The sequence below is a fragment of the Rhinolophus ferrumequinum genome, chromosome 6 (genome assembly GCF_004115265.2).
Source record: "Rhinolophus ferrumequinum isolate MPI-CBG mRhiFer1 chromosome 6, mRhiFer1_v1.p, whole genome shotgun sequence".
Lineage (NCBI taxonomy): Eukaryota > Metazoa > Chordata > Mammalia > Chiroptera > Rhinolophidae > Rhinolophus > Rhinolophus ferrumequinum.
Genome location: NC_046289.1, coordinates 57,028,975 through 57,056,776, shown reverse-complemented (window position 1 = coordinate 57,056,776; position 27,802 = coordinate 57,028,975). Strand labels below are relative to the sequence as shown.

Sequence of the window (27,802 nt, the reverse complement as noted above, 5' to 3'; positions counted from 1 at the left end):
AATGTTGTTATTCTCAGGTGATGCATGCTGAAGTATTTAAGCATGAAATGCCATGGTGTTTGCCCCTTACCTCAGATGGTTCCGTTAATAAAATGAAAGGGAGGAAGGAGGACAGGGAGGGAGGGAAGGAGGAAGAAACACAGAAAGAGAGAAAGGAAATGTGGCAAAATCACCAACTAATTAAGATTTTAAGGTATGTGGGTCTTCAGTATATATTTTTTCATCTTTTTTATAGATTTGAAACTTTTACAAATAAAAATTATGAGGGAGGGCTATAAAAACGAAAACAGTGATGCTTAGACTCCACCTCAGCCCCATGGAATTAGAATCCCCAAGGACGGGGTCAGCGAATTTATTTTTTTAAAGCACCCAAAGTGAGCAGATAAACAAAATATGATCTACACACAATGGAATATTATCCAGCCATAAAAAGGAATGGACTTCTGGTACATGTCACAACATGGGTGAATCTTGAAAACATTACGCCAAGTGAAATAGGCCAGCAAAAAGGACAAATACATGATTCCACTTATATGAAGTACCTAGAATAGGCAAATTTATAGATACAGAAAGTAGATCAGAGGTTACCAGGGTCTAGGGGAGAAAGAATGGGGAGTTATTGCTTTATGGGTACAGAGTTTCTGTTTGGGGTGATGAAAAAGTTTTGGTGATTGTTGCACAACATTGTGAATGTAATTAAAGCCAATGAAGTGTTACACTTAAAATGGTTAAAATGGCAAGTTTTATGTTACATATGTTTTACCACAAATTTTTAAACTTAATGTAATATATTGAATACCATTGAATTATACACTTTAAATGAGTGAATTACATGGTATGTGAATTATATCTTGATAAAGCTGTTCAAAAACATCTGGTCACAAAATGTCAAAATCCATACCTTTTTAAGTGAAAGATCATTATTTTTGGTGCTTTGGAAATACTGGCCCTCACAGCTGTTTCTTGCTTGGTTTCACAAAAGGAACAGTGAATTTGGTTGTTCCACGTCAGTGTGTCTTGTTGGAAAAAACACTGGAGACAGTCCTGTTGGGTAAAAAGCATTTTGGTGACCTGATTGGATCAACTGCAACTTGGACTCCTTGTTTATATTAGAACTTTGGAAGATCTGTAGACATTGAATCCTTGGTGCTTTTTTTCAAAGTCAACCATCCAGGAGACACCAGTGTCTCAAGAAGCAGCCTGTAAAATCCACCTGGCAAAGGAGGTGCTTCCTACTCACTTAGTTACTAAAATGATGCAAGTGCCCATCTCACATCTCAGCTCTTAATCAGTATTTTAACGTTTCTGGTTTATTTCAGAATAATATTGACTGTGCAGTTTCCACTAACCAAGTCAGGCAGCTGTTTTACATTATTCATCTCATCACAAAAGTGATCTGGTGACTGAATAATGACTGTATCTCAGTGTTCTGCGGTGGCCCATAATAAAGACAGCAGAACAGAGAGAATTCGATCCCACGCCCACAGAAGGCATTCTCAGCGTGGCCAGCCTCCCCACCCCGCCCTCCACCCCGGCTCTGCAAACCATTCACCTAAAGCGGAAGAGGAGCACAGATTCTGTTTGCAGTGGACATGCCAGCACCTCACTTAGAGTCTCTGGAATTCATAGCCAGCAATCTTTAGTAGTTTGATCTCAGAACAAGTCCAGTTCTGAATAACTAGTAGGATTCTATTCTCCAATTCTGGTATGTGAAAACTTTTAGCAATAAGTATGCTTTCGTAATATAGGAAGAAAAATACAGATGTGTATTATTCTTCAAGGAAATGTATTTGCTCTCTGCCTAACTGTTCCCTGCTTTCTACCCCCACCCCTACCCCCATTGTTTACAGATTTCTTGGTATTATGGTGAAGAAAATTCCAGAGGGAAACTAAGGCACTAGATTTCACTCTATTAATATCTTCCCAAAACATTTCACAGCTTTTGTCTAAAACATAAGAGCTCAAGACTGAGTCAGAATCTTTTATATCTAATTCCCAAACTGGACCTACTTACCCCTCTAGGGTAAGGAAGGACCATACATTTTTTGCAAGAAAGTATAAATTCCCTATATGTACCAAGCCATTTCAGTACTAAATAAACCCCATTTATCTTTTCAATTTTACAATGAGGCTCTTTTATTGAGTGCATTTAGAAATGCAACTGAATTCACACTAACTTTTGGCTATATGTCACTTTTCTGTAAAACGTTGTCATCATGGGCTTCCAATATTTTTAAAATTATAAAGCAACCCCTTTCATACTAGAGAACATAGGAAACAGCCCTGAGAAAACCCAAGGCTGGGGTAGAGCCGGACAAAAGAAGAATCCGAGAGTAAGAGTCCCTACCTGAAGAGAGCACTCGTATTCGGATGGAATGGGGAGGGAGAGGATAGTGAAGACTTCGTTCTTGTAGGTGCGGTTCTCACACTTCAAACACAGGATGCTGTAACTGAGCTGCCCTTCAAACAGCCGGGTGATGATGGAGGACTCATTGGCAGTCACCTTCCTGCAGCATCTTGGAATAGATGTTTTCTCATGTGATCTTCTTTGGCGGTACTGAATCAAGGAACAAATTTGCCCTAAATCAATTATTGGTTATCAAAAAATTTTTTAATAGAATAACTTGATTTTGTTCTATCAGAATGATACATGGCTACCAGAAACCATGTTGTGCATTCAAATGATAAATAAAGATCTTCTTAAGAGTATATATTTTATGTGTGATTTCTGATAATTCAGTTGTTTCCCTCCTCAAGTGAAGCTAAGGAATGATGACACCCTAACCTGGGTAAAACACGTGACCATGACCCCATCAGCTGACAGCCTACGATAATGTGACACAGAGACCCGTTGGAAGCTTTTCCTGGGACGAGGGCAAGTAAGCTGTTAAACCAGCTTTCGGTCACACAAGCTGATACAAAGGATAATCAAGAGACTTATCTCTACTCTGCCCTTTCAGGTTGTGTTCCCTAGTCTCTTCTCCTTTCATTGTTAGAAAACACTTTTTAAAAAAGAGCAAATCCTAAATTCTGAAGGCAGCCTAATTTAACTAGCTTTGTAGCCTGATTTGAATCTGGTCGGCCAGATTCAGGCATGGCCAGGCCGGGAGCACATCCTGCCTTTTCAGTGATGGTACAGCCTCAGTAGAATACACGTGTGGAAGACGCCTTAGCGCCACTGTCAGCAGGCACAGCGTTGCACGTTGGCTTGCTTCTTTCATCACAGCCTTCTGCCCAGGTCTTCTACCCTGACAGAAACTGAATGCCCCTAATTCCAAGCTTGGTCTTGGGAACCAGAATGCTGTTTATTTCAGACTGGCTGACGATGAGTACCTGTGCGATTTTACTAAACGCCACCCTCCCCTCTGGTTCAAAAGTGCTGCCATGGATATTTTATTAGTGGTAAAAATGAAAAATGGAGCTGAGGGTTGCCGATGAGAATGATTAACGGATATACTTTGTGATCTTTTATGCTAAATATTTCCTGGATGTTAGCTATGAGGTAAGCTAACACCGCATAAGGACACTGCATAAAGTCAAGGACACATCTTTGGAAAATGAGGGTGTCCGACCATGGCTGAAGGAAGTGAGACTTGTAAACAAGGATAAAACTCTTAGTAATGGGCAATTTCATGTTTTATTAAACGTATGTTGTACTCAATGAAGAATTCAGGTTAGGCATGTTTGGTATGAAGGTGAAACTTTGCAGTATATAGATCTGTCCTTTAATCTAATGACAAGTGTAACAGTTTCTTGGGTTTGTACTTGCCAAGAACATTTATTTTAGGTTGTAAAGTTCTACGTGTCATATGTCATAAGGAATATATTTTTACAAAAAAGTGATTTTCACTTAAAAAAAAATCCATGCAGATGTTATGTGCAAAGGGAACTAGATTAATGGTCCCAACACCTGCTGATCACCAGAAATACCAACGGAGCTTTCCCAGAAGACAGTCCTAGACATTCTAACTCGGTAACACCAGACCAAGGGCCTTAGAACCTGTGTCGTAAAAATCTTCCTACTTTGATGATCAGCAAAGTTTGGTAAATACAGACCTATTCGAATACTAACTGGAATGTTCCCCCACAGTACTCCCAGAACCTATGCTTGGCAGAGTAGGCAATATTGATTGAACAAAACAAAAGAATGAAAAATGAAAGTTGCCCATAAAGCTGAAGGTCTATCCTATTTCAAGGCCATTAATTCTACTTACCTTTTTCAGAGATTCATGAAGTTCGTTCAGGACATAAATCAAGAATTCCTGAGCATCTTGCTGTGTCTTCTTCGTAAATGCTGGGTAGAGGTTGCCAAGAGCTGACCGAAATATTTCTGGTGAGACACAGTCTGAGTCTCCAAGCCACATGTCTGTCATCACATAGGCAAAAGCAGTGGCGACCTCACTGCAGTTCCTTGGGAGAAGGAAGGGAATGTTTCTGGCTGATTTAATGAAAAGAAGGCACCTAAAAACTCAAGCATCTGGACATTAGACCCCAAACAAAGCTTCATTAATTTCTTGGTTGACCTTCTTGCTTTACTCACCCTAGAAATGGTATCTGGGGTACTGCAGCCTCTACTGACTTGTTTAGCCTTTAATAGGGATTCCAGAGTGTTCCTTCCCTAACCTCACCGTGGGGAAACAAGGGGAAGGGGCTGGACTGCAGGGAACGCAAATGGTCTTACTTTTGAAGAGCAGTGATGTACTTTCCAGAGAGAAAGTAGTCCCTCAACGGTGAGATGCTGCAGAGACACTGTAAGATGGCATTCATGTAGCATGTGTTGCCCAAGTTCCGCAGGCCAGTCACGCCCTGGAAATGGGGCTGGTTCTCATCAGCCTCCTTAACTGGAAAGGTATCACAGTGATCTGTGCAGTCTGCGCTGTGTTGGTGCCATGTGGAAAGAAAGGACAGCATTTTGAGGGACCGAAATATGTACATATGACAATAAGGCCCTCTCAACCTCATGACACAAAGGAGAGTTTGTAGTAAGACCTCCGTCAAATAAATTCCCTACCAAGGACAGAAGTAATCTAACTTGGAGTCTAAAATTACATTACTTAGTCCAGAACTCTTGGAACAGTGCCAGCAGCCAAATACGAAGAGAGAAAAGTTTCTTCGTAAAACCAAAGCAAGAGGACAGAAAATATCAGCCTTTCAGAATCTTAGAGTTGTTTGGCTACCAATGTAAACTTTCCCTCTGAATACCAAAGTATTTCCCTTTTTTGCTGGGCAAGTTATTTAATTATTATTAGTAGTAACAATATTAGATAGTACTTAATAGTAACAATAGCTATCTTGTATTGAGCTTGGCACTATGTTAAGTACTTAACATGTATTTTCCCATTTAATTCTTTCAATAATTCTTGGGGGTAGGTACAATTATTTTTAAATCCTGTAATAGATGAGATATCATGTTTAAGTGGTTTAGTCATCTGCCTATGGCAATATACTAAGGGATGTGCAGTCGTGGAGAGAAGTATATGTCGAGAGAAGGAATATTTGTCTACATACCTACGTACCTACTGGCCATCTGTCTGTCAAGTTATTTGGATTTATATATCATATATTAAGAGTGTGTGTGCGTGCGTGTGTGTGTAAATATATATATATATATAGAGAGAGAGAGAGCGTAATGTAGACACATATTATATACTCATACATATATTAAGAGCACATATATGTGCATATTATATATATACAAATTACACACATACACACACTGGAAAAGGAAGCGTAAGAGCCTAGACTTTGTAAAAAACAGATCTCAGTTTAAATCCTGACTCTGCCACTATACTACTTACATGATCGGAGACTTAATTCTTGTTTCTCTTCTGTAAAATAGGAGTACTGCTGCCGGCCATATCGGTTTGTTGTGAGGATTAAATGATGCAAGGCACGTGGCACTGATTACATAGTTAAGTGGTAACCTCAAATCTTTTTAAAGAAGTCACTCATCTAGAAAGTCCTTAACAGCAAGCTATCGAATTAAAGCATTCGTGTGAATCAACCAGACCTGCGCAGAAGAGGGAGCACTGTGGCCGCCCAAGGAGTCCTTGCTGCCAGTTTCCTTTTGTAATTTGACTCTTCCACCAGGCAGCCCAGCGTCTTTGTCCTTTATTATTTGTCTTTCTAGCTCAAGTATTTAAAATGGCGTCTCCATGAGATCGCTACCTCACCTCAGTTCCTCTATTTACAATTCTGCCAATTTGAAAAGAGCTCACTGTTACATGAATGGCCATTTTCACTTTTATTCGCCTTTGCTATGGGAGGACCTGGACTGTCAGTTGCCTGGGTATTAAATAACATCTTCGATTCCTTTTGGGGGACCTCCAATGGGTCAAATCTGGGGGAAACCTCCCAAATGTGGCATGTGCCCCCCCCCCCCGACTCCTTTGGCATGGCTTCCCCCCCGCCCTCCTGAGCTTATCTAGAAAGCTGTAGTAGATGGAGGCTCACAGGACATAGTAGATACTGAAGTCATCTGTGGGGAGAGGCTGCTGCGAAGTCATTGCAGTGAAACCACGTCGGACTTTTCACTTCTATTCAGGAGCTACAGCTAATCCTTTTAACTTCATTCTCTGAGCCTGTTACTTTGGCTCTTTTTGTTTGTAATAAACAATTTGTATGTCCCCCACCTCCCCTTTAGTAGCTACAAACTGATTTTCATCTGTCCTTCAGGAACATTCCAACTTGGATTTTCCATGCATCATAATCCTTTCCATTCACCTTCAATATTCTAGCTTGTTGCCATGAGATACTGTTACTTGGTTGCTTCAAAACTTTTAGATTAGATTACAAAGAATGAGCTAAATATATAACATCTCTTCATCACTCATTTTCTCTTGTGTATATATATATCACACACACATGCGCGCGTGCGCACTTCAGTGGACATTATGGTAACCCTGCCCACTTTGGGCACTCACCCACTGTCCTCATGATGGCGCCACTCCCAGGACCACGAAGGACTGTTTCTCACCCAGGGGAGGGAGGTAGTTGGATTTTGCTGCTTCTAAAAATGCATGGCATTGGAATAGATTGAAACATTTCCCTTCATGGCCAATTGTAGTGCAAAGTGGGTGCATGTGCGCACACACACATAATCCCACTAGCGCCATGCAGGGCAAATATAAATAAAGGGTTTATCACAAAACAATTTATAAGTTAAGAAGTAGTAGAGCACACACAATCTCCTGAGCTCTCATTTTCTTCATAGAGAACTGTGCTTTAGAAAGCTCTTCAGTAGGGAGGAGCCTACCCCCACCCCAACAATGAATGATATACCACATTTTATCCATTCATCTGTTAGACATTTGGGTTGTTTCCACTTTTGGGCTATTATCAATAATGCTGCTATGAACATTTGTGTAAAAGGTTTTGTGTAGACACCATTTCAGTTCTCTAAGGTATATACCAAGAAGTAAAATTGCTGTGTAATATATGGTAACTCTATATTTAACCTTTTGAGAAACTTTCAGGCTGTTTTCCAAAATGGCTACACCACTTAAATTCCTGCCGGCAATGTATGACGGTTCAGATTTCTCCACATCTTTGTCAACACTTATATTTTGATCCTAGCTATTTGAGTGGGTGTGAAGTGTTATTTCATTGTAGTAGTTTTGATTTGAATTTCCCTAATGGCTAATGAAGTAGAACATCTTTTCATGTGTTTCTGGACCATCTTTTATGTCTTCTTTGGAGAAATATCTGTTCAGATCCTTTGCCCAGTTTTAAATTGACTTGTCTTTTTACTGATGATTTGTAGTTCTTTATAAAATTTCTTTATCAGCTACATTACTTGAAATTTTTTTTCTCTCACTCTGAGTTGTCTTTTCACTGTTGATGATATACTTTGAAAAACAAAATTTTAAAATTTGGATGAATTTCAATTTGTCTATTTTTATCTTTGGTTGCTTTTGTTGTTGGTGTCATATATCTAAGGAACTATTGTCTAATCCAAGGTTACAGATTTACCCCTATATATTCTTCATTTGTCTCTTAAATCCATTTTGAGTTAATTTTTATATACAGTGTGAAGTAGCGGTTCAACTTCATTCTTTGCATGTGGCTATCTAGTTGTCTCAGCACAATTTTTTGAAGACTATTTGTCCCCATTGAGTTGTTTTGGCATCCCTGTCAAAAATCAATTAACCATAAATTTCTGGACTCAATTTTATTTTATTGATCTATATGCTGTAAAACACTGTCTTGATTACTGCAGCTTTGTATGGGGAGGAGTATCTTAATAGCCTTTTTAGGTAATTGTGGATATTCTTATTTGAGACAACACCAAAACTAGACAAGTAGTAGTTTTCCAAAAGTCAACTAACTGCTATATAGAATCTGAAAGCCTTCTCTAGTCTGCTAGATCTTTCACTCATGCATCATTTTAAATATCATGCATAGGTCATTTGGAAAATATTGGTTGTTACATGGATCTTCCAAACATTGACACATTTCTTTACACAATATCAAAAACAACCATTATTAAATCAACACTGATTTCATTAGAAAAGTATTGAGAATTTGTCACGCTACTGGTGTTAAGAGGCAAGTTTTCCAAAATTCCAATTGTCTCTACGAAGTTCAAACTTTAGCATTAAAAAGTAGTTATTCTTTAGCCAAATACTGAGGTCTGAATAACCATTGTCTGTCTGCCAGTCATGAAATCTTTCAAGCAGAAATGATGTTAAATGAAAAAAGTGACTAGTTCAATTTGCAACTCACACAATTGCTTAAGTGCTTTTCTTTGAGACAATCATCTCATTTCATTATGCAGCAGAAGTGTTTTATGACTATTTCTCATTTTATTCCACATAATATTAAAGACATGCATACAAGAGTCAAGGTTAAAAATTAACTTACTTCATCAAATACTTTTTTAAAATTAAAACTTAATGGGGTGACAATGGTTAGTAAAATTACATAGGTTTCATGTGTACAATTCTGTAATGCATCTACACATCACCTTGTGTGTAAACCACCCAGTCAATTCTCCTTCCATGACCATTTTTTGACCCCCTTTACCCTTTTCTACTATCCCCTCTCCTCCTACCGCCTGGTAAACATTGTCTCTGTCTCTGAGTTTTTGTTTCTTCATTTGTCTGTCTTGTTCCTTTGTTGTTTTCAGTTTTATATGCCACATATCAGTGAAGTCATATGGTTCTCAACTTTTGCTGTCTTATTTCACTTAGCATAATAATCTCAAGATCCATCCATGTTGTCCCAAATGGCACAATTTCATCTTTTCTTATGGCTGAGTAGTATTCTATTGTGTATATATACATCTTTTTTATCCAATCATCTATCAAAGGACACTTTGGTTGTTTCCATGTCTTGGCCATCGTAAAAAAAAGCTGCAATGAACATCGGAGCATATATCTTTACAGATAAATGTTTTCAGGTCTTGGGGGGTATATACCCAAGAGAGGGATTGCTGGATCATATGGTAATTCTATTCTTAGTTTTTTGAGCAACCTCCACACTGCCTTCCATAGCGGCTGCACCAGTCTGCATTCCCACCAACAGTGCATGAGGGTTCCTTTTTCTCCACAGCCTCTCCAACACTTGTTACTATTTGTGTTGTTGATTCTAACTGGTGTGAGGTGATACCTCATTGTGGTTTTTATTTGCATTTATCTGATGATTAGTGATGTTGAGTATCTGTTCATATGTCTGTTGGCCATCTGTATGTCCTCTTTGGAAAAATGTCTGTTCAGGTCTTCTGCCCATTTTTTAATTGGGATGTTTGTTTTGTTGTTGAGTTGTATGAGTTCCTTATATATTTTGGACATTAGCCCCTTATTGGAGGCGTTTACAAAAATTTCCCATTCTGTTGGTTGCCTCTTTATTTTGTTGATGGTTTCTTTTGCTGTGCAGCAGCTTTTCAGAGATGTTTTAAATGAAATGAACTGTTTTTCTTAAAACTGTGGTGTGAAGCTGAAGAATATAACGACCCTTGTAGTTTGGCGTTCCTGCCTTGATTCACACTAAGGTACCAGCAATTTTACCCATCAGTGATTTTGCGCCCTTTAGTAGTTTCAAACTAGTGAAAAGGCAAATACTATCTTAGAATTATGAGTTTTGACCCTGTGGACCCATGAAAAATGTCTTGGGGACCTTCAGGGTCTGCGGTCCACTTTGAAAACCAGTGACCTAATTAATAAATCTAGGCAATGACGATCAAAAAGACAATCAAACCTGTATTTCTTAATGGAAGTATATACACCACCACCAATGAAGCATTCTTGTCAGAAATATAATCTTGAATTCTGACCAAGCCTCCACACCTAACAATTAATTTATGGCATATACAGGAAAAAGAAAGATGTAACAATGTAACATGACACCTAATGGAAATAATCAGCAAAATCCTGAATGCGGGAAACTTCTTAGAATAAGCTGGTTCTTCAAAAAATAAATTAAAAAAAAAAAGATGGGAGAAGAAATTTATATATTAAGAGACTTTAAAGACAAATCAAGTAGCAATGTATCTTATCTGGGTCCTGACTCAAGCAAATTGCAAAAAATTTTTGTTTGAGAATAATTACATTATCTGATGATATTAAGGAACTTAATTTTTTAGACGTAAGGATATCATAGTTCTTGTATTTTAGAAACATATACTGAGACACTTATAGTTAAAATTAAAGTTTCATAATGCAGGATTGCACAGAAATTCCAAGGAAAAACCAAGTAAAGTCGTGAATCCCGTAACAATGGGAATATGGATCACGATTTCATCATTGTGCAAACATCACAGAGTGCACTTACACAAACCTATGTGGTACAGACGACTACACACCTAGGCTATTTGGTAATAGTCTGTTGCTCCTAGGCTACAAACCTGTACAGTATCTTACTGTACAAAACAACATGAGACTAAACACAAGAGAAAATGACAAATCAAGAGCCATAGTAAACAGGAAAGGTATGAGGTTGCTGCTAGTGACATACTGTTTTATAGCAAACTTTTTTCTTGTGAGTAGAAAGAGGACACTCTGATTAAAAATACAGTAAATACATAAAGCAGCAAGTTTTTATAAAGTATTATGTACTATAATTGTGTGTGCTATACTTTTATACGAGTGGCAGTACAAGTTTGCTATACATGCATCACCACGTGAGTAATGCATTTTGACAGGAATTCTTTGGCTCCATTATTATCTATGGGATCACCCTGGTATATGCAGTTGTCATCAACCAAATATTGTTATGCGGTCCATGACTGTAAAGGATAGAGCTAAATGTGGGGTGGAGCAGCGCATGAGAAAAAGTCCCTGTATGTCTGGTGCTGTTTACTGAAAGCTGGACTATGTAGCTTCTCTGAAGAAAACCCTCCTGGCCCAAGATCACCAAGGTGAAATCATAGACCCCCAGAAACAAACTCTGCTTGAGGGATTTCTGAAGAGCCTAGAAGAAGGAAATATATTCCAGAGAGGATCAGAACCTTAGCTTGGGATTTTTCCTAAGAAAAAGCTCACAGATCATCTAATATTGGTAATATTCTGTGGTACTTCTTCAACATGTATTTATTGAGCACATGTATTCTATGTTACAAACTCCAGCAAGGCACTAAGGAAAATACAAAAATAAATAAATAAATAAATAAGACAGCTCTTAGTTGATAACAATCTAGTTTTGAGAGACACATGGTAGTGGTGGAGAGGTTTCACCCCAATACATTTAAGTGCTAGTTGTGACAGGTCTGAGGTTCTGGGTTCCTCAAATACAGATGCCTTGTGTGAAACCTAGCTAGGAAACAATCAGAACAGATACGGTCAATGAAGATCACAACATCCTTGCCCATTGGTGCATCCTTTTCTGCAAATAATTACTTGATCTCTCTTCTAAGTGATGAACACCTATTTATTGGGTACTCTTGCCTTGACTGTCTACTTGAGCACACAGGACTATATCACTGTGATCTGTTTTACTCAAGAGAGTTTGGTATTGTGGAAAAACATTTATGAAAAATTCATTTTTTAAATTTATGCTACCCATCACAAACCATGGACTATGCAAGGTGTTTGGTGTTACAGTAGTGAAAAATCCTAATTCCTCTGTGCAGTGTCCAGTCTAGTGGGCTAAAGACAGACAGTACCTATGAAAGCAACACACTTGCTGGGCCATGGAAGGGAATGGGTTCTCGCCATCCGCAGCAGCATGGATGGACTTGGAGAGTATTGTGCTGAGTGAAGTAGGTCAGACAGAGAAAAACATATGCAATGTGATTTCACTTATATGTGGACTCTGAAAAACAAAATGAACACACAAAACAGAAACAAACTCATAGATAGAGAACATTTTGATGGTTGCCAGATGGGAGGGGGGTTGAGAGGGTGGGTGAAAAAGTATGAGGCATTAAGAAATACAAATTGGTTGTTACACAGTAGTCCTGGGGACGTATCGTAAGGAATATAGTCAATAACATTGTAGTAACTATATATGATGTCAGATGGGTCCTAGATTTTTTGGGGTTATAGATGGGAGGGGTTGCTGGGCAGGGTGACAAAGGTGAAGTGATTAAGAAGTACAAATTGGTAGTTACAAAACAGTCATGGGGATGTAAAATAAGGCATAGGGAATATAGTCAATGATATGGTAATTATATAGTGCCAGGTAAGTACTAGACTACTCGAGGGATCACTTCTTAAATTACACAAATATCTAACCACTATGCTGTACACCTGAAATAAATATAAAATACTGAATGCCAACTTTAATTGGAAATTTTAAAAACAGGAGGAAAGGTGAAGAGCAGTAAGAGGTCCCAATTTTCAGGTATAAAACTAAGTCATGGGGATATAATATACAGCATGGGGAATATAGTCAAATGTTATGATAGCATAGTATGGTGTCAGATGGTTGCTGGACTTATCGTGGTGTTGACTTCTTTAGGTATATGAGTAGATACCCATGGTGTATACCTGAAACACACATTTTGTATGTTAGCTATATTTTTTAATAAAAATCTTTTTTTGAAAAAAGTAATCCGGTAAGGAGGTGGGAGTTATGTTCTCAGTAGGATGAGACTGAGAAGAAAATGTTAAAGGGATTAAGCAAATAACACTTTCAGACCATAGAGTAATAATGATGAACTTCAGCAATCTAAAGAAAGACAACACATCTTTGGGATAAAAAAAAAATGTGATTTTCAGGTAAACTGTTAATTTCTAGAATTAACCAAAAAAGGCAATGAAGATTTGTTTCAGAAAGTGACCAGGAAGTGGTACAGAAACCATCAGTGGTCATGCCTGTAAGTCAGTATAGCATGGGGCTTAAGAACATAAATGAAAGCCAGTCAGCCTGGGTTTGAATCCTAGTGCTATTTACTAATAAGAATCTTAGGAAAGTTCCTTTACCTAATGCCTTGATTTCCTAATTGGCAAAAGAGGATAATAGTAACACCTATTTCATGGGATTGTTATGAGGATTAAATGGGTTAATACATGTAAAGTATTTAAGAATAATGCCTGCATATATTAAGTACTAAATAGTCGCTATTATTATCCTGTAAAAATAACCGACATAAAATTAAACATCAATAACCCATATCCCCATTTTCTGCCATAACAGGAAGCAGATTTAAAAAAAAGACAGTAGGAAACCAAGACCACTTAAAACATTGTACAAGATGGGATCAAAAAGCATAGGTGTACAAATGATTCATTAAAAAAAAAAATATTCTGAAAACAAATTAACACTCTGAAAATACCAGATAATTTTCCAGAATGATTAAAACTCACTAAACATCTGTAAACAAGAATAAATTTATTTAATTTCTTTTAAAGATTTAATGATATACAAAATGTATATAGTATAATATCTTTAATACATTTTTCTTTCTCCCCCCATCATTATTAAACATTATTTAAACAGCTTATCTCTTCTTGCCTCGTCTGTATCTATGAGATACACTACTGAATACAAATAAGATTTACACTGCTCCCCCCAAATAAAAATTAAAAGTAGTACCTAGGAAACAAACAAAAAGGGGAAAAAAAAAAAGAAAAAAAGAAAAAAAATCAAAGCATAAAACTTTAGTCAGATGAAAAGCGTTTCTTGTTGTTGAGTATTCAACAATATCTGGGGCAATTAAATTACATTTTATTGACATGAAAGTTGCATTGCAATCTCCCGACATGATAATCCAACTCAATTTCTTAAATAAGTACCACAAACAAAATTCATGTTCAGATGTTCCTACACAATTTTAAATAGATGCGAGAGTTCATGTTTACACCCTGATTTGATATACTGGTCAATAAAATCTTTGGAGAAGTATGTAACTTCCAGGTTGTCATGACAGATACAGATAGGAAAAAAGTACTTGAACTTTTCTCACAAGGTAACTTCTCTTAAACAATGGGTTAAGTTGCTCCTTTGATATATTTAGGTTATACCAGTCTACCATGGCTTTTTTCTACTTAACAATGACTTGATAAAAAAATGTGTTTTTTTTAAAAAAAAAAAAAAAATGCTAACACTTTTGCACAATTTGGGCTCTATTTAACAAAAAACTGGCTCTATCTTTAAATATGGAGCCTAACCCTGATTCATAAAGTCCCTCTTAGAAAATGATTTTTAGCTCAGGCTTTTCTTATATCCCTGTGGATCTAGAAATAACAAGTCACCACCTTTCCTGTGGCCAACAAGCATCTAGCCAGGAACTAAATGACGTCATCACTGAACACACTAAAACATACTGAGGAAGATGTCTGACTGCTATTTAACCAAAAGGCTGGGTGATTTCTTCATTTCGCTAGCTGAATGGCAGTAAACCAGTTGCCAGTAACACCTGCACGGACACACAACTTTGGTTAATGGTATTGCACCACATGAGAGAGGTTGTCACCCTCATCAGAACAAAGTCAAATGAAATCCTCTGCTGAAAAGAGCCCTTTAAAACGTTATAAATACTAATTTTTCTTTACCTTTAAATTTTAACAGCTGCTAGCTGTATCCTATAGGGAGTTCCTGACTGATTAGTTTCATCAGGTCAAAAAAATATTGACCTTTTTAACTGTGCCAGAGTCAGTATATTCAATTTGCACATACTTTTCCATATTACCAAACAATTTCCTCATAAAGGAAAAGTGACACAGTAACATTGTTGTGAGGTGTAGACAAAACCAATGATTCAGTTATAACATCAGACGAATAGAATTAGTTGATTCTGATTCTTTGGTGGAACTTCCAGGCTGAAGAGTCAAATCAGAAGGCTCATCCTGAGGAAATATAATTTTATCAGGTGTATAGTCATTCCTCTTCAGGTCTATATTCACCATTGCGACAAAAAAAAGAGAAAAAAAAGTCAGTATTTCTTAGAAATGGAAAATTAAGAACATTTCTACATCAATTTTCCTCTAAACATGCCAGATCCATTTTCTACTAGGTTGTTATAAATTCAAGTCACAAAATTTACACACATAAAAATGAAATCAGTCATTCTTCCGTGAGATAATTATGCTCTCACTATGAGTCATTACCTCACATAAGTGTGGAAACATAACAATGAACAAGGCAGAAAAGGTCCATGCTCTCATGAAGCTTATATTCTAGGGGGTGAAGAAAAACAAATAGAAAAATGACAGAATTATTAAGTAGTAACAGTGCTTTGAAGAAAACAATGGGATGAGGGCCAAATGAGAGATGACATAAGGTGATTCTTTTAGACAGAGCTGTACACAAATGCCATAGGAGTAAACATTTGAGTAAAGACCTGAATACTGAGAAGTGACCTATTAAAGCTCTAGGAGGGGTATTCTAGGCAGAGGGAAAGTTAACTGCAGACTATAAGCATGAAACGGACTTGATGTGTTCTAAGAATGGCACAAAGTGGGGCGGCCAGATTAGAGCTTAGAGCTCAATCTCTGAACAACAGGGTTGCCAGTTCGATTCCCACATGTGCCAGTGAGCTGAGCCCTCCTCAACTAGATTGAAGGACAATGACTTGGAGCTGATGGACCCTGGAAAAACACACTATTCCCCCTGCCAAAAAAAGACTGGCATGAAGATAGTGTAGTATTCCATACAGTGAATGAGGGGAAGACTAGTAGAAAACGAGGTCAAACAGTACTTAATGGCCAAAGGTTATCAAACTAGTCTGCTCAGCTGTTTTTATTAATAGTTGTATTGGAATGAAGCCACGATCATTTGTTTATAGAATCTCTATGCCTATTTCTGCACTACAATGGTAGAGGTAGGTAGCCTGTGACAAAGCCATACAGCACACAAAGCCTAAAATATTTGCTACCTTGTCTTTTACAGAAAAGGTTGCTGACCCCGATTTATGGCAAAGGAGTACAGATGACAATGAAAGTGCACTGGAAGGTTTTAAGCAGTCTTAAGAGAGAAAAGTCCGGTTTGTTTTAAATGACTATTCTGATTATCATGTGAAGTCTTATGAGGGGGCAATTGGTAAGAATCCAGGAAACAAAATGATGGCAGTGTAGGTAAAGAGAAATCAATGAATTCTAGGATTTCAGAATTAAGAGTAGACAGAATCTGACAGATTGGTTCCGAAAGGTTAGAGGGAAAAAAAAGGAATTGGCTAGCTTTTAGGTTTTGAGCCTGGGCAATTGTGTAACCATTAATGAGATGGGAAAGCAAAGTTTTTTGAATAAGGGTGGAAAATAAAAGTCAAAAGTCCTGGAATGAACATACTATTAATAAAGATGCTTTAGGTTATCCAAGTAGAAATGTAGGAAACTGAATATAAAAACAGGAGCTCAGCGAACACGTTAAGGCTTCAGTTAGTTTGGCACTATCAGTATGTAGACTGCATTTACATATATGGGATAGGATGAAATCACTAAAGGAGCTATGTATACAGTGAGAATAGTTGCAGAATTGGAAAACAATGCAGTAATATCAAATTTATAAATTAACCATATTCATGCATTTACCCTTATACTTTTATCTCCATATAAAATAGAACTGACATGCAGAATACAAACTTTTATTTTAATTTAACAGTCTATATTCAATAACCCAAATACTTATGAGTATTTGCTACTGCATGAATAATTTTTGATAAATTTTGAATTCAAGACTATGACAGTATGGCCTTAGGGAATGCAAACTAATCTGTAGAGGCATTGTACACAAAGAACAACGGAGAAAGACAATATAAATCATACCCTGATAATGTTGCTAACTAATAGTGTAACCATGGGTTAATCAGAGTCTCAAGATTCTGGGGGACAGTATCAAAGGTCTAATTTTCTCATTATGGGAGCCCAGAAAAAGATGAAAAGAGATTGATGCAGAACAAATATTTGAAGAAATAAAAGCTCCCCAAATTTAATATGTCACAAATATACAAATTCAAGAAGCTAAATAAACCTGAAACTAAATAAATCATAGAAAGCCACAACTAGAAATATTAGAATCAAAATGTTGAATACAAAAGATAAAGAATAAATCTCAAAAGGGGCTAGATTATAATGACACATAACATATAGGGAAACAACAATTCAAATGACGGTGGAGTTTTCATCAGAAATAGTAAGAGGCCAGAAGACAACAGAATATTTTTTATGTGCTTAAAAAGAAGTGTCAATCTAAAATTCTAGATCAGTGAAAACATCCTACAGGAATGAAGGCAAAATACACACATCTTTAGATAACTAAAGAGGAGCCATTAAAAAAACTAAGCAAAGATAAAATAGAATACTAAAACAGAGAGGGGGAACCCCCCACTTATAAACAATCCAGAGACATCAATCAGAAAATGATAAAACAGCAGATGTAAATCTAATTGTATCGATAATTACATTAAATGTAAAGGGTCTAATCTGAAAAAAAAAATGTAAAGGGTCTAAAACACCAATTAAAGATGGAAACTGTCAGATTAAAAAAACAAATTAAACCAAGGACCCAACTATATGCTGTTTACAAGAAACACTTTAAATATAATTAATATATATAGGTAAAAAAGAATTGGGAAAAGATATCTGATGAAAGCACTAATTAAAAGATAGCTAGAGTAGCTATGTTAATATCAGACACAAGAGACTTAAGAACAAGGAAAATTACCACAGCATTATATAATGCTAAAAAGAATCAGTTCACCAAGAAGATACAACAACTGTAAATGTGTATGAGCCTAACAACAAAGCTTCAAAATAAATGAAAACTAACAAAACTGAAAGGTAAACCAGATGAATCCACAATTATACTTAGAGACCTCCTTTCTAAGTAATCAACAGAACAAGTGGACAGAAAATCAGCAAGGATATAAAAAAAATCCTGAACACTATCAAAACTTTCCTTAATTAACATTTATAGACACACCACTCAACAATGGAATATTGTCTTCAAGTGCATATGCAATGTTCACCAGAGAGACTATAAATGGTTAAAAAAAATTTTAATTAAAATCATACAAAGTATATTCTCTTATTTTAATGAAGTTAAATCAGAAATCAATAACAGAAAGATAACTGGAAAATTTACAAATATTTGAGAACTGAAAAAGACACTTTTAAGTAGTCCATAGGTCAAAGAAGAAATCTCAAGAGAAATAAGAAATATTTTTAAGTAAATAAAAACAAAAATAAAACATACCAAAACTTATGGGATGCAGCTAACACAATGTTTAGAGGAAGATTTATAGCACTAAATGTTTTTCTTAGAAAAGGTCTCAAATCAATAATCCAAGCTTTTATCTTAACAAACCAGAGAAAAAACTAAACCCAGAGCCAGGAGGAAGATGAAAATACTTAGAGTAAAACAATGAAAACAAAAGCTGGTGCTTTGAAAGTATCAATAAAATCAGTTTGCTTTTAGTCAGACTGACCAAGAAACAAAAAGCATAAATTACCATAATAAAAGAGATAACTCACCACAGACCCCACAGACATTAAAAAAATAAGATAGTAATATATGTAACTATGCCCATAAACCTGACAATTTAAATAAGAGGGACCAATTTGTTGAAAGACACAAACTACTAAAACTCACTCAAAAAGAAACTGATAACCTCAACAGTTCCTATATCTATTTTAAAAAATAAACAGTTAAAAATCATCTGACAAAGAAAGCTTCAGACTGAAATGGTTTCACTAGACAATTCTACCAAACATTTAAAGTGGGGATATCAATTCTATATAATCTATTCCCCAAACCAGAAGAGTGTGAACACTTCTAACTTATTTTATTTTTTTTTTAGAGATTTTATTGGGGAAAGGGAACAAGACTTTATTGGGGAACAATGTGTACTTCCAGGACTTTTTTTCCAAGTCAAGTTGTTGTCCTTTCAATCTTAGTTGTGCAGGGTATCGTTCAGCTTCAAGTTGTTGTCTTTTCAGTCTTAGTTGTGGAAGGCGCAGCTCAGCTTCAGGTCCAGTTGCCTGTTGCTAGTTGCAGGGGGCGCAGCCCACTATCCATTGCGGGAGTCGAACCGGCAACCTTGTGGTTGAGAGGACACGCTCCAACCAGCTGAGCCATCTGGGAGCTCAGCGGCAGGCTCAGCTCAAGGTGCCGTGTCATTCTTAGTCGCAGGGGGCGCTGCCCACCATCCCTTGCAGGACTCGAGGAATCGAACTGGCAACCTTGTGGTTGAGAGCCCACTGGCCCATGTGGGAATCAAACCGGCAGCCTTCGGAGTTAGGAGCATGGAGCTCTAACCACCTGAGCCACCGGGCCAGCCCCCTAACTTATTTTTAAGGTTAATATTATCCTGATATCAAAACAAGACAATGGGGCTGGCCCGGTGGCTCGGGCGATTGGCGCTCCACGCTCCTGACTCCGAAGGCTGCCGGTTCGATTCCCGCATGGGCCATCTCAATCACGGGGTTGCCAGTTCAATTCCTCGACTCCCGCAGCGGATGGTGGGCTCCACCCCCTGCGGCTGGGATTGAACATGGCACCTTGGGTTGGGCTGCCTCCTGGATGGCTCAGTTGGTTGGAGAGCGGGCTCTCAACCACAAGGTTGCCAGTTTGATTCCTCGAGTCCCTCAAGAGATGGTGGGCAGCGCCCCCTGCAACTAAAATTGAACACGGCACCTTAAGCTGAGCCTGCCGCTGAGCTCCCGGATGGCTCAGTTGGTTGGAGCGCGTCCTCTCAACCACAAGGTTGCTGGTTTCGACTCCCGCGGGGGATGGTGGGCTGTGCCCCCTTCAGCTAGTAGTGACGGCTGGACCTAGAGCTGAGCTGCGCCCTCCACAACTAGGACTGAAAGGACGAAGGCTTAAGGCTGGATGGCACCCTCCACGGCTGGAATTGAAGAGACAACAGCTTGACTTGGAGAAAAGTCCTGGAAGTACACACTGTTCCCCAATAAAGTCCTGTTCCTCTTCCCCAATAAAATCTTAAAACAAGACAATGACATACAAGGGGGAAGAACTCTATAGATCAATATTTTTCATGAACATAGATGCAAAAATCCTCAAGAAAATATTAGCAAATTGAGTCCAGCAATACATAAATAAAGATCATATGTACTGAGAAAGTGGAGTTTATCCTGGAAATTCAAGACTGGTTCAATATTTCAAAAAACAAATGTAATAAAAATGTAATGTTAACCAATTAAAGAAGAAAAATGATTGTATAAAATAGACGCAAAAAAAAAAATCTGACAAAATTCAGTATCTATTCAGGATAAGCATTTTCAAGAAATAAGTAGAAGCAAAATTCCTGAACTTAAAAAGGGATCTATAAAATCCTTTACAGCTAAAATCATCGTAATGGTGAGAGACTGAATGTTTTTCCCTTTGGGACCAAAGCAAGAACGTCTACTCAAATTATTCCTATTTAACTTTGTATTGGAATTCCTTGTAAAAGTAAAGAAAAAATAAATAAAAGGCATACAGGATGGAAAAGAAGTGACAAAACTGTCTCTATTGTCTACTCAGAAAATTCCAAGGAGTTTACAAAAAAAGCCTCCTAGAAAGAATTAAGTTAAGCAAGGCTGTAGGATATAAGATCAGTATAGGAAATAAAAACACAATGGTATTTCTGTATACTAACAATGGACAATTAAAATTAAAAAACAGTACCATCTACATGTTTACTATGTGCGTGGCACTGTTCTAAGTACCACAAATACTAACTTAATACCAATTTAATCCTCAAAAAAAAAAGTCTCTATGGTGTAGGTGTTCTCTAAAGCCATGCAGTCTGGCTCCCAAGTCCAAGCTCTTAACTACTACATTATTGGTCATAATGAGAGGGACTTTAAAAAATACAGCTAAAAAAAAAAAAAAATACAGCTCAAGGGGGAGTCCCAGGCATCTATAATTTTTAAAAGTTCCACAGGAAATTCAGATGCACACCAAAGGGTGAGACCACTGGTTTATACTATAACATATAATTCAGTAATAACCTATAATTCTTCAAATACAAAGATGAAGGTACGATCGTGAGAGAATGTATCTGCAGTTTCTGGTCCTGGCTTTCATGGAATACTCTTTTCCTAACTCTTTGCCAGGCTAACTTGAACGTCTCTTCATCCTTCAGTTTTAGGCAAAGCTGTCAGTTCCCTAAGTAGCATTCTGCTTGGCATTTATGACAGTCCTATAACTCCCTGTTAATCTTGTCAGTATTCAAGATTTGACTAAACTGCACTGAGGGAAGGGACCATGTTTGTTTGAGTCACTTTTGTATCGTCAGCATCTAGCACAATTCCTGGCATCCAGCAGACACATAATAAATATGTATTAAATAAATGAGCTTTGTATTTTTATAAGTAATGCAAGAAAGCATAGATCCATTTATAACCAACAATGTGTATTTGTGTCTCTGGACTTACAAAGGAAGCATTGTAGTAACCAACTTTGCTAACAATTTATATATTACATTGATTAAGAAAATGTTTACCTGGAAGTTTAAGCTTTCTACAGCAAGAATTACAGTGATGTTTTGCTCTAAAGTTTTTTATTGCATCTTCTCCAAGATTTGCTGGGCCAAAAACCATATCACAGGATCTATGGAATTGGTAGTTAAAAAATAAGTTTATGTAGAATTCAAAGTTGTGAAATTAAGTCTTAATGAAATTATTAAAACTTATTACCTCTTTTCTTCTGCTTTTATCACAGATGGGTCAGTCAAATTTTCACCCACTCCTTTGTATGTATACATAAGAAAAATAATTTATATTACATAATTGATGTAAACATTGACATCTACATAATAAAAATAGCCATGAGAGATTTTATAGCATCGACCGTTACACAATGTTAAATTATTCAAAAGTGTAGTTTTTCTCTCTTGATATTTCATAACTTGACTTATGACTTCAACACCGCACCAGGGACAAACACAACTCCTGTGATGTGAACCAGTTAAATGTGAGAGTTGGTAGGTATGCGTGTGAGCTCCTGATGGCACCAGCCTCTAATGCAACAGGGCCAAGGTTGCAAACAAATATCTCCTTATGTAAAAGGTCTATACAATATACCCTTGTTTCACCTCAGTTAGCAAAGAACAATTAGAATCATAAAGGCATAAAGAATAAAATGGCGGACATCTTCCTTTACCTCCAGCCCTACCCCGAGGTGTCAAAAGTGTGGTTAAATCTTTCCAGTCTCTCTCATCTATTCATTCATATAAATAAATAAATAAAAAACACCAACTGACATATGAATAATTATAAATATTTAACCCACTGGATGACATCTAATAGAATGGTTACAATTTCACAATAAGAAAAGCCAAAATTAAAAACATGATACTACTTTCTACTCATCAGATTGGCAAAAATTAAGAATGTTCAGTCCTGGAGAGATTGGGGGAAAATGGGCACTCACACAGTGTTGAGTATGAATTCCTACAACCTTTTGGAAAAGTAACCTGGCAGTAGGCATCTCTTCTTACTAAGCCAATTTAGGAAACTACTTGATGGAAATAAAAACAGGAATACATGAGTATGTTTATTGCAGCACTGTTTGTAAGAGCCAAAAAACAAAACACCCAATCAAAAACAAAACAAAAAACTATAAATAGGGTGAATGTCTCTCAGTACAGGATATAAATCATGCTACTACCTCCATACTACAGACTATCCTGCAGCTATTAAAAAGAGGAACTCAGATTTATCAGTACTGACCTAGAAGATGCCTGTGATGTATTGTTACGTGGAAAAAAACAAGTAAACACACACTCACATGCGCAATCCCAGATGGAAAAAAATAACATAAAACAAAATGACTAAAAATAAGAAAAAAAGCGCCTCCGTATTTGTGTATTTGTCTTCAGAGGTAAAAAAAAAAACCAATAAAGATGAGAACACTTTATTCCTTTATATTTTTCTAAATTAACTGATTGTAGTAACCATCTATACTACTTCTACGAAAAATGGCTCCATGAACATATTAACTATGTAGAAAACATTGCAACTACTTTGCTTACTGAAAATAACTGACATCTTTTTTAAATTAACAGTGTATAGACAAAATCTGGTTAGCCTCACTGCCTACACGTTTGGAGATAATTAAATGATATTTAAGAATATACTTTAAGATCCTTTTTACTTAATTGGACTGGACTGTATAATAATACACATCAGATTTTCACTATATATTACTTAGTCATTTGTGTAAAATGATGAACTACTGAAAAAATAGGTATTTTTACACAGATTATCTTTCTTGAACTGCATCAATACCAACTATTTGCTTTTCAACAAATACTTTATATCTGCATCTATATAATGAAAGATCAAGTGATAAACATTATAAACAATTGTTCTCATGTGAGTTGGAAATCTGGTCTGTGCTGACATTTGAAACTAAGGCTTCTCTTTAGGGAAAAATTATGAAAGCTACAATGTGAGAGCATCATCTAGGCAGAGCTGGCAACTTGGTCAACTTTACTTTCCTCTAACTCTGCTGTGAAGCTGCACAGGGTCAGAGGAAAGTAATTTGCTTAGACATTACTCTAAGCAAATCTGCCCAATCCCAGTCCACAATTTCTTTTTCTTTTTTTACATGTACACACTCTCAACAAAGATGGCCACGATCGGTTTTCCCTCCTTGTAACATGTGTCTCCACCAACCAAGTGCTGGAATGTATTCCTTACCTTTAGAATCTGGTCTGTCTTTATTACTTGCAATGACCACTAAAATGTGGAAGAAGGGATCTGGGCCAGTTCTGGACCTGGTCCTAAGAGTTTCTGCTCTCTGGAGGAAGCCAGCTACCATGTAAGAAATCTAGCTACTTTAAACTACCATGCTATCAGGAAGCCCAAGCTATTTAGCCATGTGGAGAATTGAGGAATTCAGCTATCAGTATACAGAGACCTCAGATATTTGGCTCCAGTCAAGATGTGCAAACTAGTACTGAGCTATTTTGAACTTTCTGAGGGGACAACAGAGATGAGCCATCCCCACTAGGCCCAGTCCAAATTCCTGAGCCAAAGAACTATACGCAAATAAAATGACTGTTTTTAATCCACTAAATATTTAGGTAGTTTAGCTCACAGTAAGAGATAACATAAACATCAGGAACAACAGAGATAGTTATTACTGTATTAAAGAAACGGTCTTCGTATTTTCAAAAGACTAAGGCTATACCTTATATATGTAAGAGTAGAATAAGGGATGTAATATTTTTGCTTATCAAAACATCTGTATTAACTAAATAACAATTAAGATAGCCAGATTCCAATATTCAGTGCCCTGATGGCTATGTTATAGCAGTTAGTGACTTGCTTTGACAGAGACTCTACTGACATAAGATTTTACCTATTTATAAATTAGCAGATTTCTGTAAATCATTCACAACACATGAATAGGTGAGAACCTACTGCACAATTTCACTTTAACAGTATTTTAATCAATTTACCTTGCAAATCAAGTACCAGTAATTCCCCTCTTGTATATTCGTAAGTCCAGTGGCTAAAGGCTAACATGATCTCTTCCAGTGTATTAGTTGGAATAATCTCATCACCATTATTATTGTTGTATTTTCTAAATTCTCCAGTCATACATTCTTCCACAGCAAACCACTGTCCTGCTGAATGGCAATACAGCAGGAAAACTTCAAGGAACCTTATGAAAAACAGTTATAGATATTACTAGCAGTTTTGTCAATAGAAGTTTAATTGATCTTTAAAATGAGTGAATAATTACATATTCAGCATCAATAATGAAGGTCAAAATAGAATGCTATCCACATAACCCTAGAAGATCCCAGAAAAATTTAGATTTACCTTGGAGAATATGGTATGGATTTGGGCTTCATTTGGTTGAAGGCAAATGTGAGTTTCTGTGCTGCTCTCTGTTGCTGAATTTCCTACAGAGCAGAAAAACAAACCCTTTTCAACACTAAGATTTTACTTGGTTTATCATACTTTAGAAGTGTAAACACGAAGCTCAAATAATGTTCTACTGCAATGCATTCATTAGCACTTACTCTGAGACAGAGATGTAGAACCGTATCTTCTTTGTAAATACTTGACCATGTGTTAACCACCTCAGGAAGAAAAGATTTGATAATATAAAGATGCCCTGATTTGAGGATATCATGTTCTGACCAGGTACACTGTACTTTCACAGCTCTCCGTAAACCTCCTCCCATCTCCTCTTTACTTAAAAACTCTATTTTGGCACAGAGGCCTAGCTGTGACCAAGAAGACATGCTGTTATTCAATATGTTGGGTGAACTCTCTTCCAAGCGATACACTGTGACAGGCTCACCTGCAACATAAATGAATACATTTTAAGGTCAAATTATAACTCTTTAAAAATGACAAGGCAGAATAAAAACTGAAAGGTGTCTTTGGTTAATATTAAGTAAGCAATAGAACAGATAAGCCAACTTGCAGTTTTATACAAGAAATTAAAGGACAACAAATGCTCAGAAATCAATTTAGTATTTCTAAATGTCATGTATGTTTAGTAATGATAAGCATTTTTGAAATTGTGAACATTTTCAAGAAGAACTTTTAGAAAGCACCTGGAGTTCTAATCATTCTTAAACTTTTAGACAGGAGGTTAGAACTTTCCATTCTACAAACTCTGTGATGTCGATTTATCTATGCTTTCGAACCAGACAAGGGATTAAGAGCTTTTCTTAATTAGAATATATCACTGCTTCTGGATATAGAAAAGAGAAACTCAACACTTCTGATGCTTCCTTTTTCTATTTAAACATACCTAACTCTTACACTAGTCAGACTAATTAAAATTTGTATGAAATTGACATTTACTAATGTGATCTTTCTGTCACCACCCATGTTCTATATTCCAGCTAAAAATCACGTATTAATAAATTATGTTCCGTTTTCTTTCTTTACTTTTTGGATTTACCTCTTGGAGGCACAGGTGTAAATGGAATGCTCTGGGATAATCTCATCAAGTTATTTCTTTCCACAGCTGCATAAAAATGAGAGAAATAATGAAAACCTGAAAAGCTAAAAATATTATTAAATTTTAAAAAAAATATTACTGACCTGAGTAATAGTAATTTGTATCCATTACTGGTTTAAATGGAGAAGCGAGACCTAAAATGGCAAATAAACAAATGAGACCCTTTTAAAAGTACTGATGCCGCATAAATATTTGCCCAGACATTCTCATATAATTGTCCTAAGTTTCCTTCATATAAACTTTCTTCACAAAAACAGAAAAAACAAGTAATAAAACATGTTGGTCATGTGCCATATTACCCTATTTCATTATGCCAGATTAGTGGTAACTGTGCACTCAGAAACCTGGAAGGGAAAAAAGCACATCATATTTCACACTCTCCTATCATAAACAGCATTCTTCCTATACCTCCTACTCAAAAAGAAAAATATTTTTTAGTTTCAGAACTTTGGGGGCTGGGTTCTAAAGCCATGTAAACATTTTAGTTTGTTGACCATGAGAAGATGAACTTCTGGAATATGAAACATACCAAAAAAGCCCCCCCTCCATCTCTTAATGTAATTGAGGACTTTACTTTTTCACTGTAGTGAGAAAATGGAAAATAAATTGAATTTGCTTTGTGTTAAGTTTCTAGAATATAAATGAAAAGGAACTTACTGTCCTGCAGAAGGAAATTAATCAACAGTTTCAATACTGTGTGATAAATACAAAATACATGTACGTACGTACACACACACACACACACACACACACACACACACACACACTATAGCGCTATAGAGAAGGGGTACCAAATGCCTCCTGATTGAAGAGAGGTTAAACGGTGGTATAAAAATCACCTGTGGGGCTCTTTCAACATACACCTACCCAGATCTCACTCCAAATTATTCTAATTCTGTTGGTATGTGTCATCATACAAGTGATTCTTTACAAGTATTTGGATATGCAATCAAGATTGCACATTAATGAGCAAGAATGTAGGCATACCTGTAGAAGGGAAAGCTACAGAAGCAGGAATACCAAAATATTAAGGATCAAATATGCCATGCTAAGAAAGGATACTGGATTTTGTGCAATGACAGTGGGAAAAATGTAAAGCAGAGGAGTGACAAGAGCAGATCTTTCAGAAAAATAATTTTGTTGCCAGAACAGTTGAGTAGAAGGGACTCCAAACAGGCACAATCACTTCGGAAACCTATTTGGCAGTAACTACTAAATGTGAACATATGCATACCCTACTACTTAGCAATTCCACTTCTAGGTATATACCCAACAGAAAATAAATACATGTATTTCCCAAACAACATGAACAAGAATGCTTATAACAGCATTATTTATAATAGTCACACATTGAAAACCACTGAAATGCCCATCAAATAGTAGAATGGGTAAGTGAATTTAATATATTCACATAAGGAAATACTGTACAGTAGCGAGAATGCACAAACTACCACTATACACAGCAATATTGATGAATCTCACAAAAGTA

At 36.7% G+C, this 27,802-nt stretch overlaps 2 protein-coding genes across 4 annotated transcripts in view; both read right to left on the bottom strand.

The window, feature by feature from the left end:
• Positions 1-6,506, bottom strand: part of USP50 (ubiquitin specific peptidase 50) — a 32,254-nt gene extending 25,748 nt beyond the window's left edge. Inside the window, exons 1-5 of the mRNA XM_033108659.1 lie at positions 6,454-6,506; positions 4,682-4,876; positions 4,215-4,410; positions 2,348-2,557; positions 902-1,044 (exon numbers count right to left, since the gene is read on the bottom strand). Of these exons, the coding sequence (XP_032964550.1) occupies positions 902-1,044; positions 2,348-2,557; positions 4,215-4,410; positions 4,682-4,876; positions 6,454-6,506 (797 nt within the window). The remainder of the gene's footprint in view (positions 1-901; positions 1,045-2,347; positions 2,558-4,214; positions 4,411-4,681; positions 4,877-6,453) is intronic.
• Positions 6,507-14,464: 7,958 nt separating this feature from the next.
• TRPM7 (transient receptor potential cation channel subfamily M member 7) overlaps positions 14,465-27,802 on the bottom strand; it is a 104,737-nt gene continuing 91,399 nt past the window's right edge. For 2 of the 3 annotated variants that reach the window (XM_033107279.1, XM_033107282.1), the window contains exons 32-39: positions 26,397-26,447; positions 26,254-26,319; positions 25,358-25,641; positions 25,155-25,237; positions 24,788-24,993; positions 22,017-22,068; positions 21,824-21,930; positions 14,465-15,274 (exon numbers count right to left, since the gene is read on the bottom strand). In XM_033107279.1, coding sequence (XP_032963170.1) covers positions 15,144-15,274; positions 21,824-21,930; positions 22,017-22,068; positions 24,788-24,993; positions 25,155-25,237; positions 25,358-25,641; positions 26,254-26,319; positions 26,397-26,447 — 980 coding nt within the window. In that variant the 3' untranslated portion in view covers positions 14,465-15,143. Of the gene's footprint in view, positions 15,275-15,488; positions 15,558-21,823; positions 21,931-22,016; positions 22,069-24,787; positions 24,994-25,154; positions 25,238-25,357; positions 25,642-26,253; positions 26,320-26,396; positions 26,448-27,802 lie in introns of all 3 variants that reach the window. The other variant, XM_033107280.1, reaches the window with a different exon arrangement.